Source organism: Pristis pectinata, chromosome 3, assembly GCF_009764475.1.
Source record: "Pristis pectinata isolate sPriPec2 chromosome 3, sPriPec2.1.pri, whole genome shotgun sequence".
Classification (NCBI taxonomy): Eukaryota; Metazoa; Chordata; class Chondrichthyes; order Rhinopristiformes; family Pristidae; genus Pristis; species Pristis pectinata.
The window spans coordinates 55,745,352-55,771,522 of NC_067407.1; the positions used below are offsets into that span (position 1 = coordinate 55,745,352).

The 26,171-nt window shown below is 37.2% G+C and overlaps 1 protein-coding gene across 3 annotated transcripts in view; it reads right to left on the reverse strand.

Moving 5' to 3' along the window:
- Window positions 1-1,541: 1,541 nt before the first annotated feature.
- Window positions 1,542-26,171, reverse strand: part of vamp4 (vesicle-associated membrane protein 4) — a 79,164-nt gene continuing 54,534 nt past the window's right edge. For all 3 annotated transcript variants that reach the window (XM_052012887.1, XM_052012886.1, XM_052012888.1), the window contains exons 5-8: window positions 17,480-17,580; window positions 13,121-13,200; window positions 6,473-6,524; window positions 1,542-5,806 (exon numbers count right to left, since the gene is read on the reverse strand). In XM_052012887.1, coding sequence (XP_051868847.1) covers window positions 5,778-5,806; window positions 6,473-6,524; window positions 13,121-13,200; window positions 17,480-17,580 — 262 coding nt within the window. In that variant the 3' untranslated portion in view covers window positions 1,542-5,777. The remainder of the gene's footprint in view (window positions 5,807-6,472; window positions 6,525-13,120; window positions 13,201-17,479; window positions 17,581-26,171) is intronic.

Here is a 26,171-nt window from a genome sequence, read left to right on the forward strand (position 1 = left end):
TTTGCCTCGAGTCCACTTTTATGCTTATTCTCTCAGTATCTAAAGATGTTTCAGTTTTGAATAGTGTCAATGGATTGGACCAATTGGACGAAGCTGTTCATGCTCTCACCTGCACTAACCTTTTGCAGCCACATTGCCCTCAACGATCTCAAGGCCTTGATTCTTTATCCATCCCACAAGTGGATCAAGCCGCATCTGCCGGCCAGGCCTTAAGTTGGCTCCTGAGACCCATCCCACCAGTCACCAGCATCACCCTGATGGCTTGTGGTATCAACGACTGTTTGAGCTTATTGTCACAGAGATTTTAAAAACAGCTAGAATAGATTTAAAAAAATTAAAACTAAAGATGTAAAAAAAAAGTGAAAATATTTAACTATTGTTAATTAATATACAATGAAATAAAAGAAACAAATAAAAACTCAGCCGTATACCATAGTACAGCAAGGAAAAGGGTAACCATCTAATGTTATGGCCTCAAAATCTGAAATTCAGTGAAACATAATTATAATACTTCTGTGTATTTCAGATTTTGATAGTACATGATGAAATTACACAAGGTAATGCTGAAACCTACTCAATGCAAGTTCCATAATATGTGGAAGTTGGGAAGGCAACATGAAATTGGAATTCTGTATGCAATTATACAACTGGCATTTTTCTTAAATGTTGAAAAAATACTTATGTAGTTCAGTTATTACATTACCATTTACTTTGATTCTACTTCAAACAGAATTACATTTTAGCTCATTCCTCAGGTTAACAAGTCTATTTCAGCTGCATCCTCATCTAATACAAACCGTTGTAAGTGATCCCAAAACTAAGTTGGCACTTTGTAAACCTGTAAACAAAAAAAAAGCCAAGTGGCCCACCGTACTTGACTAAATTAAATACATGATCCAGCTACAGGATAAAACTCATTGATAGTTCTACCAGATTACAGCTATTTGATTAGAACTGACAGCTATATAATATCATGGAATCTGAGATAAGACCTTGGAAATTCTACCTTTGAAGGGTATAATTCATTCTTTATCAAATGATAAATTCCATTGAAAAAAACAGGTTGAATAGTCATTAACACTGAAGGAAAGACAACTGCTGATTGATTATCAAATTGCTTAAAAGATCAAGGCAATTTTGGTGTTGGTTTGGAGCATGGGTACATCCTTGTGGAAAGAAAAGTGATCAAATTAGAATAACGTAAACTGCAATACTGGAATGGCATTCTGAAGGAGACTTGAGACAAAACTTCAATTTCCAGATTGAAGTGGGCAAAGTGCACACAACTTGATGAATATTACTTTTAAAAAAATATATATCCTGTTGCTTTTCACACTTACACAAGCCTGGAAATAATTTATTTTCACTAATAATCTGAGGAACAGAACAACAAACTCGGTAATATTGGTGATCAAACAGTAATCAAATGAGGTAAATTAATTGTTTGACTGAAATTTTACCTTAAATCTTAGGGACAGCCTGGGCCTCATGTTTTCATATTCTTACAAAATACACATACTTCCCTTTAAGAAAAAACAGTATTTGTGATAGTGCACACTTTTTATTTTCACAGTTCTCAGTACAACATTCAAAAGGAATCAAAACAATCAAATCACATTATATTGTAAAAACTTTTCAGATGATAAAAAGTATTTTACCTGGAAATTAAGCCAATACTCAGTTTTTTTTTTAAATGGTTTTGGGTATGCTGTTGAATTATCCTTGTTTTCACCCAATTATAAACAGTAAGTGTTTATAAACAGCCTGTACAATGCAGATATACGGATAAAAAACAACACTAAAACAGAGTTACAACACAAAGTAAAACTCAACAAGGTAAACTCCCTTAATATTCAAGTCTTTTTTTCTATTAATGTTTAAAAGAAGTTTTCTTCACTATACCACCCCTAGGAAATTGAATAATGGTGAAAAATATGACATTGTCTTGCAGCCTATTAATTGTCAGAAGCTTTAACTAATGACAACAACCTGCCCTATGAATTGTACAAGTTGATTCATGCTTACTGTGACCCAGTCAGTTGTCAGAGGTGAAGAACTAACAGAGATGCTAATTAAGAGCAAAATATTACTGAGTATACGAGCAGAAGGAAAAATCATTAGACTAAAATAAGTCCACCTCACAGACCATCTTGCAAAAAAAGTCATGCACAAAATGGCACTGGCAAACACCAGACACAGCACCTATATCTGTTCTCTTGCCCATGGGATTATCCATGGTACTAAGGAACAAGGGTGGTGGATGAAGAGCAAGGGAGGGAGGAAGAAAGAGGTACAAATGAACATACACTATTGTAAACATATTGCAGTCATGTTTAAAAAAAAACTAAGGATTTACAAGTTCTATACAGCAGGTGAAAAAGGCAACAATTTTTAGAATTGCACATTGTATGTAAAGCTCTAACTGGGTTCAACGACAAAATAAAAAGGTACAAATTAGACTGCTCTGAGAAAAGTGATTTTGATTACGAATGAAACCCATTTCTATTTGGGTTTGTTCTAGGTCATGTTTTAACCGTAGCAGAACGTAAGTTGGTTCGCAATCCTTCAATCTACGACTGAAAGTAAAAACAGACAAACTTTAAACAGTAAGGTTCTAACATGGCCATAGAACCTTTTGAAACCTATAAAGGAGAAAATCAGGAACCAAATTGTGCTGTTGCTCCTCCATTTATTCAGTTTTAGTGGCCAAGGCTTTAATTGTACACTCAATAAAACAAACTTCTTACTATCCACAATGAAGTGGAAATGCATATTCACAGCGTACTCAATGAAAGTGTTAAATTACAAATGGGGAATGATTTTTTAAAAAATTATAGTTCTACAATATTTGAGCATTTGATTAACAAACTAATCTCCTTTTACAATTGGGTTCACGTCTATCAATTTAGAAGCCAGTATATTCATCATTGGTTTAAAAAAAAATCTACATTTAAGAAGATTTATACTTACTCATTTATGTATATATTTCTCAACTTATCTTTTTATTTAACCAGATGAAACTGCACATTCATTAAGAATTCAGTTATTGCAAAGATTAACCTTCAGTGACCCTCACGAGAAAACAAACAGCAAAAAAAATCAGGTACACCACTCAAGATACTAGAAAAGGACTAAAACATCAATATTGCTGCAGACCAGTCATCTCTTTTCTTACAAGAAGTTACAAAGTGTGATAATGTGGGAAGATATGCTTTTTCATGACTAGAATTGTTTTGCTACTAACTGCTTCTACATTACCAGGGTGTCATTGTGGCTTCTAATTAATTACAATGCATTCGAAAAAAAAATTTAACATTTCTTCTAAAATTCCCAGCTGCTTGATCATGGAGAATGACAGGACACCTGCCTTCAGTTATACTCTATTATGTGAATGCAGAGATCATTACCAAACCAATCACTGTATCTTATTTCCATTTTAAACTTATTTTGCTATCCTCGACAATTGCTTTACATCTTAAGTTGAGAGAGTATCTTAACTCTCAACTTAGTGATTATATCCTTTGGTTCAACAAAGAAGACACGAATCATTTTCTTGCACAATGTTAAATAGCATTCTTTATGACTGCTCAATGCATTTTTACCACACTCACCTCTCATTCACAAACAAATTAAACTAGGAAACCCTATTGGAAAAGTTTTACATTCTTACATTCTTCTTGGGTAGTTTCCAGAGAGCTTGATTATAAACTTGTAAATCTCCTCACTGCTTTGTTAAACTTCTAAGCTCCTATTAACACTTTTTTCTTTTTGAAGAACTTGCGGTGCATCAAGATAATAAATTCAAACTTAGCTATAAAGGCAGCATAGTCTGGGCTGTAAACCCATCTCAAAACAAGTTTGATTAATAGCCAAATGAAGGACACTCCATTATTTACGTATGAAATCAAAAACCTCTGCATATGATTTTGATGCTTCCAAATCTTTTAATCACATGGCTGGTCTGGTTCTGGGTTTTGATGTTTATTTTCTAACGTGGCCTGCATTTATGAGGCCATTATTTAAACAGGCAAATCCAGGTGATTTTACCTACTTATAAATTTCTACAGTCAATCTCTAATGACTGTGGCTTCATGTTACACATTTAAGCTTCTAACCAGGTCAATGACTGGCTTTAGTACATTTTTGCAAGTATAACACTGTGGGACATGTGACAAGGCTTCAAAAGATCTTATTATCTACTGGACAGTTCACTTTTCCAGGCCTAATAACGCACATGTTAGAAAAAGATACAACAAACTCCTACATTACCACTTTTAATAGGCAGTCAAATAAAGAAACAACTGTTTAAAAAAAATAAACTGAAGCACTTTTAGTAAATAAGAGTAAATGAACATACAACTTGATGTGCTATTCCAACTTTGTCACCCCCATTATACTGCACCCAGTATTAAATTGTGAGTATTTCTCAGCCAGAGTTATACCGTCCAACTATACCCTCGAGAGCAAAGAGGGAACAGGCCTCTCCTTGGATACATGCGATTCTCTCTCTAATGTTTCTGTGGTAAGGATTGAAAATGTTGAAATTGAACTCTCTCTATTCTAGCAAAAGAAATTTGAAAACAGCACAGCAAGTTGTCTTAGGTTAGAAAAATAACTTTCCACAGACATAGTCACGCTGCAGCTGATGCAGCGCAAAGATAATTTTACTCCTGAGGTGAAAAGCAAAGAATTAAATAAATCCAGCTCACCAACATCATGTGCAAGTGGCAATCTGGATGATCTATGAAGTATTATGGATTTTATTATAAAATAATTTTTACAATTAAGTAAACTCAAAATTCTGAAGCAAAAAGAAACACCTTAAAACATACAGGACAAAGCATACTCAAAGTAAATAACAGTTTGGCATGGTCAAAAAAATAGTTGCATATAATTTATTATCAATAAGTAATCTCTTAACAAATATATCACATGACTGAGAAAATTCTTCTCAGAAACAGGACATTATGCCAAAAAGCATTGATCCCTACTTCATTGTAGAATCCATTCAATCCTCCTCCACTTCAGTAGATACATCAACTACTTATCTAGTGGTTTGGTCAATTATTGCACCTTCTAATGCAGTACTAAATCACACAAAGCCTGTGGTCAACCCCAGGATTATGCAGGGTTGGTGGATTTCAGTCTGGATGGAAAATAGGGTGTAAGTGGGCTCGGTATCATACGAGCCATGGAACGAGGGGGAAAATTAGCTTGGGTGCTTATTCCTGATCCCTTTCCATTGACCTTGCTGGAACAACTACACATCTACGCGTCTGAGAAAGTGAAGAGGAATGGGTTTTCTTGAGATGTTCTTCACTGTGCAAAAGCACACCAACATTCACTGATTAGACTCGTGTACTAAGAATGCTAACTTGAGCAAGGTACTCTGAAGGGATATGTATTTGTGTAACTTTATCCCAAATGTGAGTCAATTCCCTCAAGAAAATTGGGGAAAGCTAGATGACAATTTGTTTAGATACCACGTTTCACCAAAATCAAATTATCTGTGAAGGGTTTAAAAAAAAAAAAAATTTTCATGGCAATGATGCAATATACTTAAAAGGAAATAAACTACCCTTCCTGTAGATAGCAGTTAGGTAATGTATTGGTCCCCTATTCCAGAAGGGAACTCAATGTGGAGAGTGCTCATGAGTGCAGATTTCTTCTGTAAAAAATGGATAGAACCATAACTGAGATATTATACATGTATCTCAAGTAGTTTCTAGAGACCGAGGCAGTAACTTTCCTGCATTGTCACCGTGCATGTCTCGTCATCATGAGCGGTTCTTCAAAATTACAGGTACTGCAACAAGAAGGAAAACCAATTGTTAATAAAAATGTTTGCTTAGTAATATAGGCATTACACTAAGTTTTAACAACAGCTGAAGGAATTAGCTTCAACTGACCTATTCCTTAATGCAAGGCATCTGCAACAAAAATGGATACTAGATCCTTAAAAAAAGATAAAGCCAAAATAATCCATTCAGTTTTGGAATATTTCCTTCAAAGTCATCTGAAAAACTATTCAACATCAATATGTTTTTCCACATGAATTAATTTAATTCTGCTTATTAAAATTTTTCACAAAAAAAAGTGCTTTGGCTTTTCTTTGTTCAAGGGACAGTCATAGGAAAACACTATGATGCTGGAGGAACTCAGCAGGCCAGGCAGCATCTGTAGATAAAAGCAGGGGGTCAACGCTTTGGGTCAAGACCCTTCTTCAGGACATTTCCAGCATCATATTGTTTTTCATCTAGATTCCAGCATCTGCAGTCCTTTGTTTTTCTGATAGTAATAGGAACATGTGCCACACTGTGGTGAAATATACATTCTGTTTGCTTTATACAGAAATACATAACAATTTAGGGACTCCCTTGTTATTTATACTTCAGAATACTTTGGCAACTTGAACATGGTATTTACTACAGAAATTGAGCCCTATTTACTTTAGGATAGTAAACATACTTACTGATGATAACTAACAAGACAATTACGACAACCACTGATATGATGGCCTTCATCTGAAATGGGAAAGTTAACAAAGTCAAAATATGTAGTACAAAGCAACGTTTCATGAAGCTTTATCAGGGATAGCTGTGAAAAAAATTAAGAGCATCTTTTTTCCAAACAAACATACGAGCTAAAGTTTGATACTTACCGAGTCTCCAGGATCTCTAACATATCCATTTTATGCTATTACAGTGAAGGTTTAAGGAAGAATTTGCACTTTATTTAATGTCTTACATGCCTTTCATGATCTCAGGATATTGCAATGCTCTTCACATTTATTGAAGTTCTGTGGAAGTGTAAATCACTGTTGTAAAGTAGGAAATGGGGCATCAATTGTGCACAGCAAGCTTCCACAAACTGCAATTATTTTAAATTAAGGCTAACTGTGGGATAAATGGTGCAAGACTCTAGATAATGAAAATGCTATGGTTGATTCACCTGTGAGGACTGATAAGGTCTCAGTTTAAAACCTTAACCAAAGAATGGGACATCTGACAATGCAGCATTCCCTCAGTCCCATAAATGTGGGCCAGCCTAGATTTTGTGTTCCTGAAATGAAGCACTGGCGCAATCGTGTAGTCCAGACCCTTCAAGTTTTAATAAAGCCATTCATATCATGAAATAAAGGTGCATCTAAACCTTCTTTATGAAGCCCCATATGCCTTCTACCACATAGACTGGAATAAAGCAACATGGATCAAGAGACTCCCTCATGGCACATCAACACCATTGGCTAGATGAAATTTGAGGTGATCTGTAGATATGTTAAAATTACATAATTTGTTTAAATGACAAATAAATGCATTCAGAACTATAAAAAGTAATTAAACAAAATCCTCAAACAACAAGTAATTAAACAAAATCCTCAAAATTCCAAGTCAATTATGCCTGAATCAGCTTTTGCTAATTAAAAATCTTTGCATAGTTCAGGAGCCTTTTATTGTCCTCGATAGTTTTACTTTACCCATTCACTCAGCAGTCGCTGTACCATCACTTTTCAAAAAAATCACAAATAATTAAATATCTCAAAATACTTAAGCACAAGTTGCAAAAGATTTTGTGTCAAGAAAAAGATGAATAGAACTGGGAGGGAGGATAACATAAGACTATTTTACAGTATACTGTAGGTAAATACAAGTGTCAAGAAGGAGCCACCATTTTGAAGTTTTAGACAGTCATTTGAAGATTTTTTTGTGCTTGGTATGATTTACTAGCCTTGGTGCCAGAATGCAACAAAAGATATTTCTGAAGGGTGAAGAAAAGGTCAGTTACCTTTGAATGAAACGACACAAGAAATATTTCACCAATTTCTATAACTCTGATGTTGTACAAAAAATCAAAGACAGGACAAAAATATTTCCCATTCATTCACATTTCAGATTCTGATTTTGTAATGAGTTAATGTGTTTATCTGTTACAAACTATTAGCAGTTCCATGTTACAAATCTTGTCTGGACATGAACAGGTCATAGAAGCTATGGAGATCACGTCTCTTGGTAGCTAAAGCATCTGATCAAAGTCTGGGTTGTCATGCCACATGTGCAACAAAATCACTCAGTCCTGTGCTTCTATTATCTGGTAGTAAAAAAAAACAACCTTTGGCCATGGTTTTCATCAAATGCAGGCTACTTACAAAGTGAATATTGTGATCAGGGGCATAGGAGAGAAAAAATATGCATAAGATACCAGATAGGATCAAACAATAATGTAGAAGTAAACTTGTAACTAAAATAAAGTGTGGGGAGGAAGAATGAGATAAATTGGGGAAGACAAGTCAAAGTGTTAGATTTTAAAAGGTGTGTTAGAAAAACTGTTAGAAAGCCGAACAAAAACAAGATCATCAAATGACCTAATTTTGCTGTAATGCTAATATTCATGTTTAGTGTGTGAGGTAAAGACTCTTAAAATGACCAATTCAAAATTAATTTCCATGGACCTGCTCACTCAACTGGTAAAAGGCACTGTGTATTTGTTCAACAAAACTTCCACATGACACAGAAGGAAGCCATTCAGTCCAATGGATATATACTGGCTCATGGAGCAATCCCATTCCCCCCTTAATTTTCCCTGTTACCTTTTCACTCCAGGCTCCCATCAACTCCCCCCAGATTTTACCACCCACCTACATACTGGAGGCAACTTACAGTAACCAATTACCCTACTAATCCATATGTCTTTGGGATGTCAGAAGAAACCTGGGGGAAAATCCAAGAGGCCACAGGATGAACATGCAAACTCCACACAGACGACACCAGAGATCAGGACTGAACCCAAGTCACTGAAGTTTCCACTAACTGCGCCACTGTGCCGTTATTTATTTACTTCAAGTCTCAATGTTACTTTTACTGTGCTGTTATTTATTTACTTCAAGTTTCAATGTTACTTTTACATAACACTGTCTACTGGAAGTATATGTTCCTCTGATGTAACAAGTTAAAGAATGGAAAGGCATTTAAGTTGTATGTCATATGCCCATATCTCCATTCATAATTGAATAACAAGTTTAGACAAATAAATATTATAAACTACCTTAAAGAATAAACTGTAAAACAATATTCACTACCTTTATATAGCTCTTTGGTGCAGGTGATGAAGGAATGTGACAGAAACTATGATCAAAGAAAAATCTTGAAGTGAGGATAATGATAAGGATCAGAATCAAGTTTATTATCACTGTCTTATATGATGTGAAATTTGTTGTTTTGCGGCAGGATAATTTGGAAGTTAGCAGATTTGCGTATGGGAACGAACAGAGATATCAGAAATGATCAACAAGTAGAACCTGGACAGAAGAACAGATGAAATTTGGGGCAGGATTAACTAGGGAGATCTAAATTTTAGTAGGATGGGCAAAGTGGTGACATTTTCTCTGGAACTAAGTGGAGTAGAAGAACATGGAGAACAGGGAATATAGAATATATGCAATGATCACGAATAGTTCATAAAATCATAAAAAGAGTAAACAAAGTTCATTTCCAGAGGAACAAAATACAAAAGCAGGAAAGTCATATTAACAAGGCTCTACCTGAAATAGAGACTCTGCCAAAATGGATCTTTCCACAATATTAGGCCTCTTAACACAATTGGAGAGCACGGGAGCAAGCAAATTTAAATTTATAAGGAACCATGGTTAAGCTACAGTTAGAATACCAAGTGCAATTCTAGTCTCCTTGCCACAAAGCAAATATTGAACTAAGGGAAATGGAGAAGGTGTAACTATCAGCAATCAGCAAAGATTAAATAGGCTGAGGCCGCATCTTCAGAAAAAAAGTATACTTGAAGGAGATTTTATAAAGCATGAAGACAGCAGGTGAGTTGCAAACTGAATGGTACAAAATTCAAGTCTAAAAGACCCACATACAAAACACTTGCACAATTTTACTAAAGGAGAGCTTTACTTTTAAAAACTGCCTTTCACCTCATTTAAAAGGTAACATTAAAATCTTTTATTTCTATTAACTTCCCTATTTGAGAAAATGTCTGATTCAAACAAAGTTTCAATGTTAATAGTTCTTACAATAGCTGTAAGAAATTAATGGACTGTATTAAAAGCTGTCAGAGCTTTCGTTGACAAAAAACATCTGGTCCTGTTTATTACTATCCTCATGGCAGAAATCAAAAATTTATGAGGTCTCCCATATTATGCAAAGAACAGAAAATTTACAAATAATAACCATGAGATGGGAGGAAGTGTAAGCTGTTTACATTTCAAGACCCTACTTTCGGATAGAACTTTACATTGAATGCATCACCATAAATTCAATCATACCTTATTAATGCTAATTTGACTTGTTCAAACCAAACTACTACACACTCCTCTAATTTCCTAATTTATGTTATGCCTAATATTACAATTACTATTCGGTGGCTTGTAAGTAACACCTATCAGTGTTTTCTGCCTTTTGCTGTTTCTTAGCAACACCCAAATTAATTCTAATTCTACATCATGATCCACCGAACCAAGATTCTTTTCCTACCACAGATCACACTCCCCACCTCCTTTTCCTTTTTGTCTGTCCTTCCTAAATGTAGAATATGGTTGACCATCCAGCTATCAGCTTTGGTTACCCTGCAGCCGCGTTTCTTTAATGGCAATTAGTTCGTACCCATTTACTTCTATCTGTGGCCTTAACTCATCTCTTTATTGCAAATTGTGTATTGAGGTCATAGTGTTATACTGCGTGGAACCAGGCCCTTTGGGCAACAAAGTCCACGTCAAGCACCAAACATCTATATACACTGATCTTACACAAACCCTACCCTAATACCATCTTATTCTCCCCACACTGCTATCAATTTCCTCCAGATTCTACCACCCACCTACACACGAGGGGTAAATTACAGTGGCTAATTAACTTACCAAACCACACATCTTAGGTATGTGAGGGAAACCAGAGCACCCTAGGAGAATCCCATACAGTCACAGGGATAACAATGCAAACTCCATACAGACAGCACTGGAGGTCAGCATTGAACCAGGGTTGCTGGAGCTGGGAGGGAGCAGCTCTATTAGCTGTGCCACTGTGCTGTATCTTTAATTTCAGCATTTTAACATTTTTCTGTACTTTCACCCCATTTGCCACTTGTTTTTGTTTATGCTGCCTATTTTGATTGCTGCTTTTCTAACTTCTGATGCCTACTTTGTGTTTCTCCTTCCTGAATTCCCTTTGAGACTCCTATTCATCTGCCGAGCTGGTTTAAACCCTCCCAACAGCACTAACAAACTCCCTTTAAGGATATCGGTCCTGCTCCTGCTGAGGTACAAATCTGTTCAATTTGCACAGATCTCATATGTTCCACGACAGTCCCAAAGCCTCAGAATTGTAAAGCTCTCCTTCTGCATCATCTCCAGCCATGCATTCAATTGCTCTATCTTTCTATTCCTGTACTTGGTATCACACAAAATTAGGAGTAATCCCAAGATGAATACCTTTTAAGTACTGCTTTTTAATTTCTTTCCTAGCTCCCTTGAATCTGCTCGCAGGACCTCATCCCTTCATCTACCTATGTTGATGGTATCAACGTGGACCAAAGCTTCTGGTTCTTCACCTCCCCTTTCAGAATGCTCCACAGCCATTCAGTGATGTCCTTGACTGTAACATACCATCGTGGAGTCCCATCCATAGCCACAGAATTGCCCGTCTGTCACCTTAACTAAAGCCGCTATCACAATTGCTCTCCTATTCTAACCATTATTTTCATGAAAAATTATTCGACACTTCAACAAAGTATTGAGTAATAATTGGACTATGACGAAATCTCATGATTAAGTAGTGGACTTGCCCTTGTTTGATTCAAAAGATAATAGGACACTACTGGGGAACAGCAAGGAAGTCACCTATTGTCCAAGTCAAAATTCATCCCTCAACTAACAACTAATATAAAAATAGATTACCCTGATCATTATCTCACTGATGTACCAAGAGCTTGCTGAGCACAATTGCCTCCCATGTTTTCTACCAGAGTGACCATACTTCAAAACTACAACATTGTAAGTGAGATGCTTTCAGATATCCTGAGTCTGGGAAAGGTGCTGTATAAATGCAAATTCTTTCTCTTTCCGCCTTGTTCATAAATCAAACAGACTTGCATTTCAATTTTACGAAAATTTCAAATCTTCAGAAAGGCACATAATTCTGTCTTCAGACTTAACCGTGTTACTTTTAAAAAGAAAACATTCTGGAAATATTATCATTTGTGTGACATTAAAATGTCAGTCAAAACCTATAAATTCTTTACCGGGTACATTTAGCACACTATTACTATGACTGCATACCAGTACAGCCCTTAGCTATTCTGCTCAGAAAAGAATTCTAATGTTCTTGAAGCATCTAAATTTGTTTTACATGCACTTCACCAGCTGCATGCTGTCTACCACCATCCATTATGACACAGAACCTATAATTAAAGGTTATTTATAATGGGTCAATGAAAGTACAAAGCACCGGGGCCAATTTTGAAGTTATGAACTATTTATTAGCTTTCATGAAAAACAATATATTCATCTGATTAGTTGAAATTCAAAATCAATGTTACATATCATAAATAAAATGAATCTTGTCAACATTTATTAATGTATTTGTGAATTATTTAAAGCATTTCTTTTTTGTGTCCAAATTAAGACAAGTATTTATTTTCACAGGAATATTTTAATATTTTTAACTGCTTCAATGTTATTTCTAGTAAGCTCATGCAGAGGAAAACATTTTACTGGAAAGTCACGTTTACAAATCTGACATTAAAATCAATCTTATTGCTAAGTGATATAAAGATAATTTATTCATAATTAATTATGAACAAGAATGGGTAGTCTACAGAATGGTTAACATTTATCAATATAACCAGTATTTATATAATGTGCCATACATTCTTCTTCTCTGGGGATTTAAAAGTAGAAAAGTCTGAAGAAACAAACTAATTAGGATTGATAACTGGCAGGACCCTCAGGTCAATGGAATGTATTAATTCTATGAAGAGACAGCTCTCACTTCCATTTAAGCTCTATGCCCCAGGAATTGCTATCCTGGCTTTCTTGACATTAGTATTTAGAAATCATCTCTGCCAAGTCAACTAAAAAAAAATACACAGCACTTGCCACATCACTCACCTTACACTCTCTCCACCACATCTGACGTCGCAACTGCTTTGCTCTGTTGCTGAAAACTGTGGCATTATCAGATAAACTTTCTGCAAAAAAAATTAACACGTCTAAGACAGAAAGTCTGGAGACAAAAGGAACTGTAAAAGTCTCCAATCAGCTTAAACCTGATCAATAATTCAAACTTTAATAGTAACTTTTTTGAGTTCACAATGATTCCTTTGTTCCGAAAAAGTAATGCTGAAAGGAAAACGGAATTGTGGGCTAGTTTACAGCAACTTTCATAGAAGTTACACAGAGATCAGGTACCAATCTGCAGTTTGCTTTCTTTTCCTAGATTGTTCAAAATGTTTTTACTTCAAAGTATTATTGCTTTAAATATACCATTACACAACACAAAAGATTAATAAAAATCCACTAGAATAGTATCTACCTAGAGCAACAGCTGCAGCAGCTCGGACAAGTAGGATACCACCCCATCTACTTGTTGGTTTATCCAACCCCTTGGATGTCCCCAGAGGCATCACCTGCAACTACCTACACCAAGAATCCACATGGAATTTTTGGAGTTACAAAGGAAGGCCAAAAGCAACTTTACATTGCTCATTGACCTTTCAAAGATGCTTAACCAAGCAGGATACTTACTAGTATCAATTTCATATCTGGTAGCATTTATGATAACATGTTTCTCTGATGCTGACCATCAATAATTTTTCTACACACCCTTCATCAGATCTGAAGCAGACCACCTCTGACCTTCCGTAATTACAAAGGCTAAAAATATTAAAAAGATGTTGGATTCTCCCCCACCACCATCCCAATCTCCTTCACAAATTGTAGCTCAGCTGCTTGTCAATCAAAGAACCATACAGAACCAGAAAGGTTCTCTCCTGTAGTCTATTATCACTTACTGTCAGTCAGGGTGGTTGCAAAGTTACTCCAATAACCTCAGTCAGCGACCAGAACACTAGCTGTAGTTCCTAATCTGCCCTCTCAATGTAACCACTCTCGGATGCAAACTGTATTGAAATGTCCATGTTGAAAGAGAGAACCTTCCACCTCCCTTTCAGAGTACCCTAAAATGTTTTCCCACAAAGGAAGCATCTTTTGGAAGGATAGTCACTGTTGTAATATAGAAATGACACCCACTTGTAAACAAAGTTCCCACAAACAGCTTTCAGACAGTGATCAGACAATCACCTTTCATAATCTGATTGGGGATAAATATCAGCTAGGACACCAGAGATAGCTTCTTTCATCCTTTTCAAAATTGAGCTTTGGGACTTTCTATGTGCACCCGAGAGAAAGGATGTAGCCTTTGGCAACGCACGCTCCCTCACTGCTACATATTAGCATAGGGGCAGGACTGGCACTGGCTGGAATAAATTATAGTTAACCTTCTTAAACAACTGCTTGTATCTATGGAGCAATTTAAGTGTAGGAAACCACTCAAGGGCACTTCAGAGGAGCATCATCACACAAATTTGAGACAGAATCATCCAAGACGATTGGGAGAGATAGCCAAAAGCTTCGTTGAAGATGTAGTTTTTAAGAAGCATCTTAAGGGAGCAGGGAGAGGCAGGTTTAGGGAGCAAATTCTAAAGCTTAGGGCCTTGAAGGTTCTGTCACCACAAGAAACAAACAATAGGAAAATATTGAGTTCTCTTTGGAGGTAGCAAACACCAGTTACTTTGCATGAGTGATGCTACTAAGCAATTTGTTTCCATTACCAAGGGAATCAAGGAAAGACTGGTTATTAAAGTTTAAGAATATGCCCATACAACTCCAAACAATCCTCAGTAAAGTAAACTTGCACAGCATTGGCAATGTGCATTGACTTAGCGGTTAAACTTTAGTGACACACTTTTGGAGAATCCCTTGTAACTAAACTCTTTGAGCTTGCAGGAATATGCCCTGCATTCAGTTTCAGGCAAGGGAACATGGTATTTGTGTGGTTCACAGATGCTTAATTTTGAGGTCCTCAAATAGTGATGGGTTTTTATTTAAGCCCGATACCTTATTGAGCTGTGATCTGGGGTGGAGGGCATTGGTATCAATTTTGATGAAGTGGATCAGAACACAAAACAGGTTATGGTGAATGCTTGTTAAAGAAAGCTGCTGGTCATCTTTGGGCATCTTTCTCAGCTGGGAGGTTGGGACAATCTGAGGTACGGATTTCTTCATGATTGTTGCCAAATTTCTGTTCAGCAGTCCTGGTGACAAACTGAGGTACAAGGTGGACCATTAGTCCAGTTGAGAATTGACTTGAATGATTTGCCCTCCAAGGCATGGATCATTTGTACAGTTGCCCAGAGACCTCGTGACTGGCAACGTAAGCAAATGTGGTCAGACACTTGCAGCAGTACAGGTTCCATATTACTATGGTCAGATTTCTGAAATGCAGAGGGAACTACTACTAGCAGCTGCAAAGAGTAAACAACCACTAGCTTTGAGACCTATCTAAAGTACTTTTATTAAGTAGGTGCCAGAACATCTTTATAAATTATTCTAAGATAAATTTTGACAATAAGGATTTGTTTAGTTAATGCAAGTTCCTTTTAATCTTTTTAATACATGCAGAAGAAAGTGAATTTAAAAAAAACAGCCCTGGATCAGATTTAAAATACCTGCACTAGGGCTAAGTATGTTTTAATGGGTTGGTTCATTCTAAGGAACCCAGTGCAGTGATTACTGACGCCTGTGTCCAACAAAAATATGTGAAAATAAGCTTGTTTTGACTGTTCTGAAGGAAAGAGGTAATTATCCCCTGCAGTTCAGTTTTGGAAAACAGCATTTAGTGAATCAACTGGCATCACAACTTCAATTGATTTCCGTTCCCGGACAGCACAAATCAACATTTTCTGATGTGAAAATACAATTTTTTTTATATAGGGTAAAGTAATAAACCTGCAGAGTTTAAAAGTTTTCTTTCCTCTACCATATGGAATGCAGATTTCCTCCTGCTTTCTTAAAATACTCTCAAAATACAAAATTGCATCTGATTACTTAGGGCCCTCCGCACCGTCTGTGCAGATCTATACATTAATTTTGAAATGCAACATTCAGTTGTCTAGCACATTATTCAAGGATTAAACTAATAGATTTCAAACTAATGTGCTTCTGTTAATACTTGACGTACAACAAAGAAAAACGTATTTTAATTAAGAGAGGCCAGAGTACCTCTCCAGGTGTCATTACAACAATAATGACCCAGCAAAAAAACAGCCAAGCTGGATTTTGAAGGGGAAACCAGGCAAATTTCCTTTGCTGTTCACATGTCTGAGGAAAATCCAATTTAGGTGATGTGCTAAAACCATGTGAAAGGCTGCAGTTACTGGATTTGAAGCTGTAGAAACTCAGGCAAGATCTTGGGAATACGGAAGAGATCGATGGGTGGCAAAACAATGTTTATTACTAAAGCTATCTTGGCACAGGTGGAGTTGGCAAGAGTTGAGTAATGTGGTGGGTGAGGCAGTGAGGGGCATGGTGCCCAAGACTCATACTGGGACCACTACCGATTGTAATTTGTTAGTATTTTGGAATGTGAAATATTGAAAGTTAGTTAAATTGCCAAATGGTGCCAAACCAAAGCTCAGATATGCTTATCTAACAAAATTATATCTACACTTTAGGGTATTAAGGTTAAATTATGTGGACAGGTTACTTGGGTTGTATTCTGTTGATTTATAACAGCGGTGCATGGATTTGTTTGCCTGGAGGGCTGTTCAAAAACTTCAGAGTGTCACTCACTTAAGTGCAAAAATACTGAGCTTCCCGAGAGGTCATTGCAACAGCATTCCAATGCTGCACTGCTCATGGAATTAGGCAGTGGACTGCCATCTTCATGCAATTTCCCAACAATAACCCTGGAAAATCTGCCTGCTGATCTTAGGGGCATTTACCAGAGTTATGTTGACATAAACGTACATAAATGCATAATTGTTTAAGCGTGTTCTGGTGTTTTAAGTGTCATACTTATTCTTGATTTAAGAGTTAATAATTTTAATTGAATTATTTAATACAATTAATTTTTAAAATGTTTTTGTTTTTCTTTTAAAATGCTCGTGAATGTCAGAGGCGTTCAAAGTCTTCTGTCACTTTTGACTGCCAGCAAGTCTGGGACTTTACTTAGCTGGTTGTCAAAGCATTTCTGCAGATGGGGCTTGTTACTTTCAGCCAGGCAGTTCTGCACTGCACAAGCCTCCCCAGTCAGAAGGCAGCTTTTGGGACCAATTGGTTGCTTCCAATAATATTGAACGATGCCTCCGTTACTAGAGCTGAGCAGGGTTAATTGTATGCATTCAAGATACAAAAAGAATTTGATTAATTAAGGCATCAAAAGTGTAAATAAACCAAGACATTTCTGACCAGATTTGTCTTGTAGTTCATCAAGTCGCTCTCCTCGTTCAATCACTCGGGTGATATTCTCCTGCATCACATCAATAACCTCATCGACTTGATTCTGAACACTAACAAAATAAAGAAAAATTAATTTCAACATTGTTTTATAACAATAACACAGAACACCTATCATAGATATGCACTTCATCTCCATTATTCATGACAGAAGCTATTGATAAGGTACACATGAATAAACCTCAGATATCCCCATGGATTTACATCAAGCATCGGCATGCCAAATATCTTTGTTTAAATTTACAATACGAAGTACATTCAATTTACCTTGTACATTATTTCACTGAACATGACCAATTTTTCTGGAGGTGCAAAGCCAATATTCTGCCACACCATTGTTAGCTCATTCACTACTCACTGCCACTATGTGACATCATAACTACCCATTGCATTTTCTGAGTAATTATAAAAGTTTAGAGCAGCATATGGCTAATAAATATTTCCATGGGAGAGACAAAATGTTACCAAATACAATGCATGACATCTGGATTTTCAGAGGACTTTCAATAAAACTTATCAAGAAATCAGTGGCTGCAGTGGATCTTTGTAAGAAAAAAAGGAAAACACTAAGTAAATTGACTGATCATCTATGCTCAAAGATCACTTAAAACTGGCAAGATATTGCTGGATGGCGCATTTTGCAGTAAATAATATGAACTGAACATTTTCCTGTTATCCCTCAAGATCACAGTCCAATTTTACTATGATTTGCTGGCAATGTGAATTGACAATGGCAACAATATCAAAAGGGCAACTGGAACCACAAATGTCACACCCAATGGTTTACTTCCTTAACCAAGCAAGGAGGAAAGAAAATGAACACTGAACAAAGAAATCAATTAGAGACAGGGAAATAAAGAGATACAGAAAGAAAATTTGGATGCTCCAAGAGCTGGCTTAGGTTTAATGGACCAAATCTCATGAGAGAATATGAAAGAAACTTAATACAGTTGTGTTTGAATACTGCTGCATTGGTCTCTGAGAGGTTTATACATGGAATCAAAGGGGAGGTTTGAAAGATGTAAATGTTCTTGAATCAGGAAGTATTAAATCATCATCATAGTCAGAAACAATGGAACTGTTTTCAAGGGACAATGAGAAATCACTAGATGATAACGATTTAGCTCCATCTAATTTGACCATCCTGACAATTACATGACACACCAATAATAAAACAGCTAACTTATCACAGCAATCGACTTCAACATTACCTCTCATAGTCCAAGCTGCAATGTGAAGAAATCCCCACTAGTGTAGTCTTTTTGGAAACTGCAAAACCAAAGTTGCTGAATTCCTACCAAGCATGATACACTTTCCCCATCACATTGTTTTATACATGTTCAATCCCAAAATATGATTTTCTGAAATAAATCTATCTAAAACGGTATTTGAATATTGGAATAGCTTTGTATCCAGAAAACTATTGTATTTTGAAAGTAACAGAACTGTGGATTGCAGGATTGGGACAAAAATATGTCATAAAAGATAAAAATATCAATTTAAGAACTTTTGGCATACATCTGTGGAGGTATGCATCTTCAATTTTAATGTTCCCCTTCTGAGCCTCCAGGATCATAGATAATGACACGGGAGACTGTCATTTGACCCGTCATTTGACCCGTCATTTGACCCGTCATTTGACCCGTCATTTGACCCGTCATGTCCATGCCAGTTGAAAAAGAGCAAATCAACCTACTTCTTCTAGCAACATGTCCAAGGACTTCCAAATTATGGTTCATCAAATGCGCGCTCAACTACTTTTTAAGATGTGATGAGTATTTGTGCCTCTACAACTCTTTCAGGCAGTGAGGTCCAGACTCCTACCACCTCACCTCTCCTCTACTTCAAACTTATGCTCCTTAGTTTTGATCCCTCTGCAAGGGAAAATAGCCTTTCCTTCTTACTTCAACCTGTCTTCTTAATTTTATATATTTCAATTAAATATCCCCTTTTCTGTTCCGAAGAACACAGCTCCAGTCCATTCAATATCTTCTTTGCTAATATGTCCCAGTTCAGGGAACATACTCATCAATTGCTTCTGCATCTTCAAAAGTGTATTCAATTTTGTCTTGCGGTGTTGGGACCAGTATTATATGGAGAACTCTAGTTAGGCCATAGTTTATGTTGCATAAACTCTCTGCTCTTATGTTCTATGCCTCAACTAATAAAAGAAAGCATCTCTTTTGCCTTCTTAACCACTTTATCCATCCGTTCTACTAAGGTTAATAATATGTGGATGTACACCCCAAGGTTGCCCATTCCTTCACATCTCAATATTCTACTATTTGTTTGTCCCTTTGCATTGCTCCAAAAGCATAACCTCACAATATTCCAGAATGAATTCTATTTGCCTCTTTTCTGCCCACATGACCAGTCAGCAACAGCCTTCTGCAGTCCAAAACTTTACTCTTCACTTTCCATTCAAACATACAGCCAATGTTAGTATCATCCACAAACTTCTTTATCACACCCCTACACTTAATTCTACATCATTGGTATACATCATGAAGAGCAAGGGATGAAGTACCAGACCCTGTGGAACATCCAATGGTAATTGCCACCTGACAACCACTATTTTTACCTTCCTGGCACTGGGCCAACTTTGGATCCCATTTGCCACTCTCCCTTAAGCTTTTCCTTTTTTTGACCAGCCTGCCACAAGGGACCATCTCAAAAGCCTTGTAAACATCTGCATAAAATATATTCCTTTTGTGACCGTACTAGTTGATTCCTCAAAAAAAGTCCTAAATAATAATAGATCCATAGAACATGATAAACCAAAGCAAGAGTGGGACATCTGGCCCTACGTTCCTACTTCAGTTCATTGAGATCATGGCTGATCTTTTACCTCAGTGCCATTTTCCTGGACTGACTCAGACCTCTCAATTATCTTACTATCTAATAATCTCTCTCTCTCTCGAATATACTCAGAAACTAAGCCTTGCAGCCTTTTTGGATAGAGAATTCCAAATTCATCACCGTCTGGGTGAAGCATTTTTTTCTAACCTCTGTTTTGATTCTGTGGCCTCTCATTCTAGACATCCCAGCCAGAGAAGGAATCATTCCTGCACCCTCCCTAGAAGGCTGGTAAGAATTTTGCATGTTTCAATCAGAGCACTTCTTAGGCCCAGTCTGCTGAACCTCCCCTCATGTGATACACCACCAGGGAAGGAATCAACCTTTGCTGCACTCCCTCAAATCGGGATTATATCTTTCCTTCGGTACGGATACCAGTCCCACACACAATATTTCATATGCAGTTGCATCATGGTTCTATACAATTGGAGCAAGACATTCCTACTGCTATACTCAAGTCCTCTTGCAATAAAGGCCAATACACAATGTGTCTTCCTAACTGCTTGATGTACCTGCATGCTAATTTTCAATGACTTGTGTGATTCATGATGAATGTTCCCGATTAATCTACATCTTTCCAAATGAAGGCTTGTACTGTTTCTTAAAAAAATGATTCCAATAATTTGTTCATCAAATTTAAAGTAACTGCTTTAACCCCCTTCATTTTAAACAACAGTGCAAAGTTAGCAGTCCTCCAATCCTCTAGCACCATTTCTGTCACAAGGAGAATTATAAGATGATGATCAGCACCTCCTCAATTTTCTTCCTTTGCTTTTATTAATATCTTGTTAGGTATTTTATCAGGCCTGGTGACATGCCTCAATATTTCGTCTCTTGCCATATTTACCCCATTCAATATTTTGCACTCTTTCTCTTTAATGTCAGCATCATCCCCCATTTTGTGAAGGGAAAGTTTTCATTAAGAACCTGACTCACAAACTCTTTCTCCTTAGTTGAATTCTGTGTTAAAATCCCATGAACGATTTGCTTTAAGATTGTAAATAAATGATTTCTATGATGTGCTAATGTTAACAGGAATATCATGACATGTTATAAAAATATTGCTGAACATTTTGTATTAGATCATTCTGATTTCTTATAAAATCTATTTTGAAATAAAACAAAACAATGGTTACCTTTCCGATCCCTATTAGATCTTACTCTATCTTAAGTTAATATTTTGCACTTTATGTAATTTAAAACATTTTGATGTTACTTGCCAGTATTTTATCATACACTCTTTGCTTTCTTAATTCCCCTTTTAGATTCACCCCTATACTTTCTGTACTCTTCCAGCTCTCTGCACTATTGAGTTCTCGGTATCTGACACATTTCCCTTTTTGGTCTCATCTTAACATCCCTGCACTTTGTCATTTAGATTTGGCAGTCTAAACCTTTTGCTGGAACACTTATTTTCCTCTTTGAATGCCTCAGATTGTTCTGATCCGGATTCAAGATTCTGTTTCCAATCCACTTCTGTGAAATCACTTCTTAGCCTAAATGGTCTTATCTCAACTTAAGCATTACCCTTAGTGTATCTTTATCCTTTTCCATTGTTATGGATCATACAGCATGGAAACACGTCATTTGGCCCACCACATCCACGTCAACCAGTGGGCACCCAACTGTATTAGTCCCATCTTCCACCACTTGGCCTGTAGCCTTCCATATCAATTTGAGTGTTCGTCTAGACTCTTCTTAAATACTGTCAGCGAATTTGCTTCCACCACTCTCTCAGGCAGTGTATTCCAGGTACTCACCACTCTCTGAGTGAAAAGGCTCCCCTTGGATCCCCTCTTAATCTCTTACACTCATCCTAAATCTATGTCCTCTGGTTTTATCCAACTCTGATATTGGGAAAAGTTTCCTGCAATCTACCATATCTCTGCCCTTCAATTTTATATACCTCAATCACATTGTCTCTTAACCTCCTCCGCTCCAGGAGGAAGATAGACACAGCCTCTCTAGTCTCTCATGATTCAAATGCTCCATTCCAGGCAACATCTCCTCTGCATCCTCTCCGTCACATCTTTCCTGTAGTGTGCTAAATCTAACTAAATTATGAGCACCATCACCAACATGCTGATATTCCATTTAATTGCCCAGCTTCATTGCCTAAAACTAAATCTAGAATTCCCACACTCTCGTTGGACTTGCTAGATAACTGGCTAATATTGTCCTCCTGAATGCAATTAAAGTAATCTATACCCATAAGATAAGACGTAGGAGCAGAATTAGGCCATTTGGCCCATCGAGTCTGTTCCACCATTCAATCACGGCTGATTTATTTTTCCTCGCAACCCCATTCTCCTGCCTTCTCCCCATAATCTTTGACACTCTTACTAATCAGGAACCTATCAACCTCTACTTTAAAAATACCCAAATACTTGGCCTCCACAGCCGTCTGTGGCAATGAATTCCACAGATTCACCACCCTCTGGCTAAAGAAATTCTTCCTCATCTCTGTTCTAAAGGAACACCCTTTTATTTGGAGGCTGTGCCCTCAGTCCTAGACTCTCCCACCACTGGAAATATCCTCTCCATGTTCACTGAGATCCACCCCCCCCCCCCCATCCTTCTAAACTCCACCGAGTACAGGCCCAAAGCCATCAAAAGCTCCTCATACTTTAACTCTTTCAATCCTGGGATCATTCTTGCAAACCTCCTCTGGACCCTCTCCATTGTCAGCACATCCTTCCTTAGATATGGGACCCAAAACTGCTCACAATACTCCAAATGTGGTCTGACGAACCCTTTTCAAGCCTCAGCCTTACATCTTTGCTTTTATATTCTAGTCCTCTTGAAAGGAATGCTAACATTGCATTTTGCCTTCCTTACTACCAACTCAACCTGCAAGTTAACCTTTAGGGAATTCTGGACTAGGACTCGCAAGTCCCTTTGCACCTCTGATTTCTGAATTCTCTCCCCATTTAGAAAATAGTATACACCTTTATTCCTTCTACCAAAGTGTATGACCATGCACTTCCCTATGCTGTATTCCATCTGCCACTTCTTTGCCCATTCTCTCAACCTGTCCAAGTCCTTCTGCAAACTCCCTGCATCCTCAACACTACCTGCCCCTCCAACTATCTTTGTATCTGCAAACTTGGCCACAAAGCCATCAATTGTCATCCAGATCATTAACGTAACATGAAAAGTAGCAGACCCAACACCAACCCCTGCAGAACACCACTAGTCACTGGCAGCCAACCTTTATTCCCACTCTGCCTTCTGCCAGTCAGCCAATCTTCTATCCATGCTAGTACCTTTCCTGTAATACCACAGGCTCCTATCTTGTTTATCAGCCTCACGTGCGGCACTTTGTCAAAAGCCTTCTGAAAATCCAAGTAAACAGCACCTACTGACTCTTTGTCCATTCTGCTTGTTACTTCCTCAAAAGAATTCCAACAGATTTATCAGGCAAGATTTCCCCTTAAGGAGACCATGCTGACTTCGGCCTATTTTATCACGTGCTTCCAAGTACCCCGAAACCTCATCCTTAATAATGGATTCTAAAACCTTACCAACCACTGAAGTCAGGCTAACTGGCCTATAATTTCCTGTCTTTTGCCTCCCTCCCTTCTTAAAGAGTGGAGTGACACTTGCGATTTTCCAGTCCTCTGGAACCATTCCTGTCTCTAGTGATTCTTGAAAGATCACTGTTAATACCTCCACAATCTCTTCAGCTCCCTCTTTCGGAACCCTGGTGTGGCACGTTGCTGGTGTCTTCCACAGTGAAGACTGATGCAAAATACTTATTCAGTTCGTCTGCCATGTCTTTGTTCCCCATTACTACTTCTCCAGTGTCATTTTCCAGTGGTCCAATGTCCACTCTTGCCTCTCTTTTACTCTTTATATCTGAAAAAACTTATGGTATCCTCTTTTATATTATTGGCTAGCTTACCTTCATATTTCATCTTTTCTCCCCTTATTGCTTTTTTAGTTGCCTTCCGTTGTTTTTTTTTAAACAAAGCTTCCCAATCCTCTAGTTTCCTGCTAGTTTTTGCAATATTGTATGCTCTCTCTGCTTGTATTCTCTCTTTGACTTCCCTTATCACCCTTGGTGCTATCAGGTTGTTTGTACCGTTGTATTGGGTGAAATGCCCCATTAATATGGACCTTCTTTTCACATTTGCTAGGAATTTGCTCTTCTATTCCCTTCAGACTGCTTTCCTCCCCCTTTTTAGTTCATTAGGACACACCGTAGAGCCGTATTTGATGAGGCCAACATATTATTCCTTCACATAGCTGCAAACATTTCTTTAACCCAGTCCTTTTTTAAGCTCCTAATCTATCTTGTCTAAAACCTATGTAACCAGGAACAGTGAGTTGCCATTTCTGCTCCTTGTTAAGCCATGGAAATGGAACTTCAGTTCCAAACTAACATGGTCCTTACCATATAAATTGCCAGATGTGAATGATCATGTGAAATCAACTTGCATTATCTAATTAAATGCAAGTTATTTAGTTAGTGAGAATGCAATTTTGCTCATTCCCAATGTTCTTGATATTTGACAGTCAAGCCATGAATGGAGGCCTAGAAACAACAGACCATTAGATATTTCGTGATCTACAATTAAAAAGGTAAATCACATTTAAAAATGCCCAATGCAATATAGCACCACAGGACTAGCCTATGCAAAAAAATATTATTTATAGTAGTCATTTTCAGTTTGACTGGTCTGCAAAAGAAAAAAAATGTATAGGACCTTTCACAACAATATCAGAGCTCTTCAAAGAGCTTTACAGCCAAAGCTGTACTTTGGAGATAGCAGAAAATGTGACGATTGAATTGCATACAGCAAGCTCCCAAAAACAGCAACACAACACTGACGAGATATTAGAGTATTGGGCAAGGGATAAATTTTGGCTGGGGCACAGGTGGTAAATCTTCAAAATAACATCATGGGATCTTTCCCTGAGAGGAAAGGCCCTCAATTTAAAAACATATTGGGACAGCGCAGCATTAGACCATCAGTATAGGTTTGTATGTTCAAGTACCTGCAGAGGGGTTTGAACCTGGAATATGACCCAGAGGCAAGAATGCTACGCTATCAGCTGAATTAACCACGTCCTTCATTATTCATTTACGGTTTTAAATTATACTGCTGGTACAATGCAACAGTAGTACCAGAGACTGGGCTGTACTGACTTAAAAATATTATTTTCCCTATAAGGTCAATAAAATTCTGTAACAGCAACGGGAAAAGCAAAATGTCAATGGAACATACAGCAAGGTAATGAATAATAAAACTGAAATAAAATATTTTCATGTATTAAATGTATATTTCATTAAATTAAGATGGACCAGGGAAATGAGCATTGTAATTTCTGGCAACTAAAATACCATTGCATTATGACTGCCAGTTATGTATCCGATCACAAGCTCAGGGTGATGAAGTGTTCAATCAATAAAGCATGAATGAGTTAGCAAAGTGTATCCTATGTTCTATTTTCTAAATGACTTTGGTTATGAAAACAATGGAAAGGGGGTTATAGATTTAGTTCACTGTTCTGTGAAGTGTCAGGTCTGAACATAAATGAAAAAGAATGTACATGATCCAAGTTTTAAAACTTAAGTATGAGATTCAACAGGGTGGTGTGAAGTCACTTATGTGCAGCAAATTAACAATGGATCACAGTAAAGTTGACTTAAGCTGTAACTTGTTCACATTTAGAATTATTAGTTTATGAATAGACTGCCATGTAGCACAGTGAATGTAGACTCAGTTGAAGCACTCAAGAAAGGAAATGGAAATATTTCAAATTCAGCATGGGGTAGAAGCTT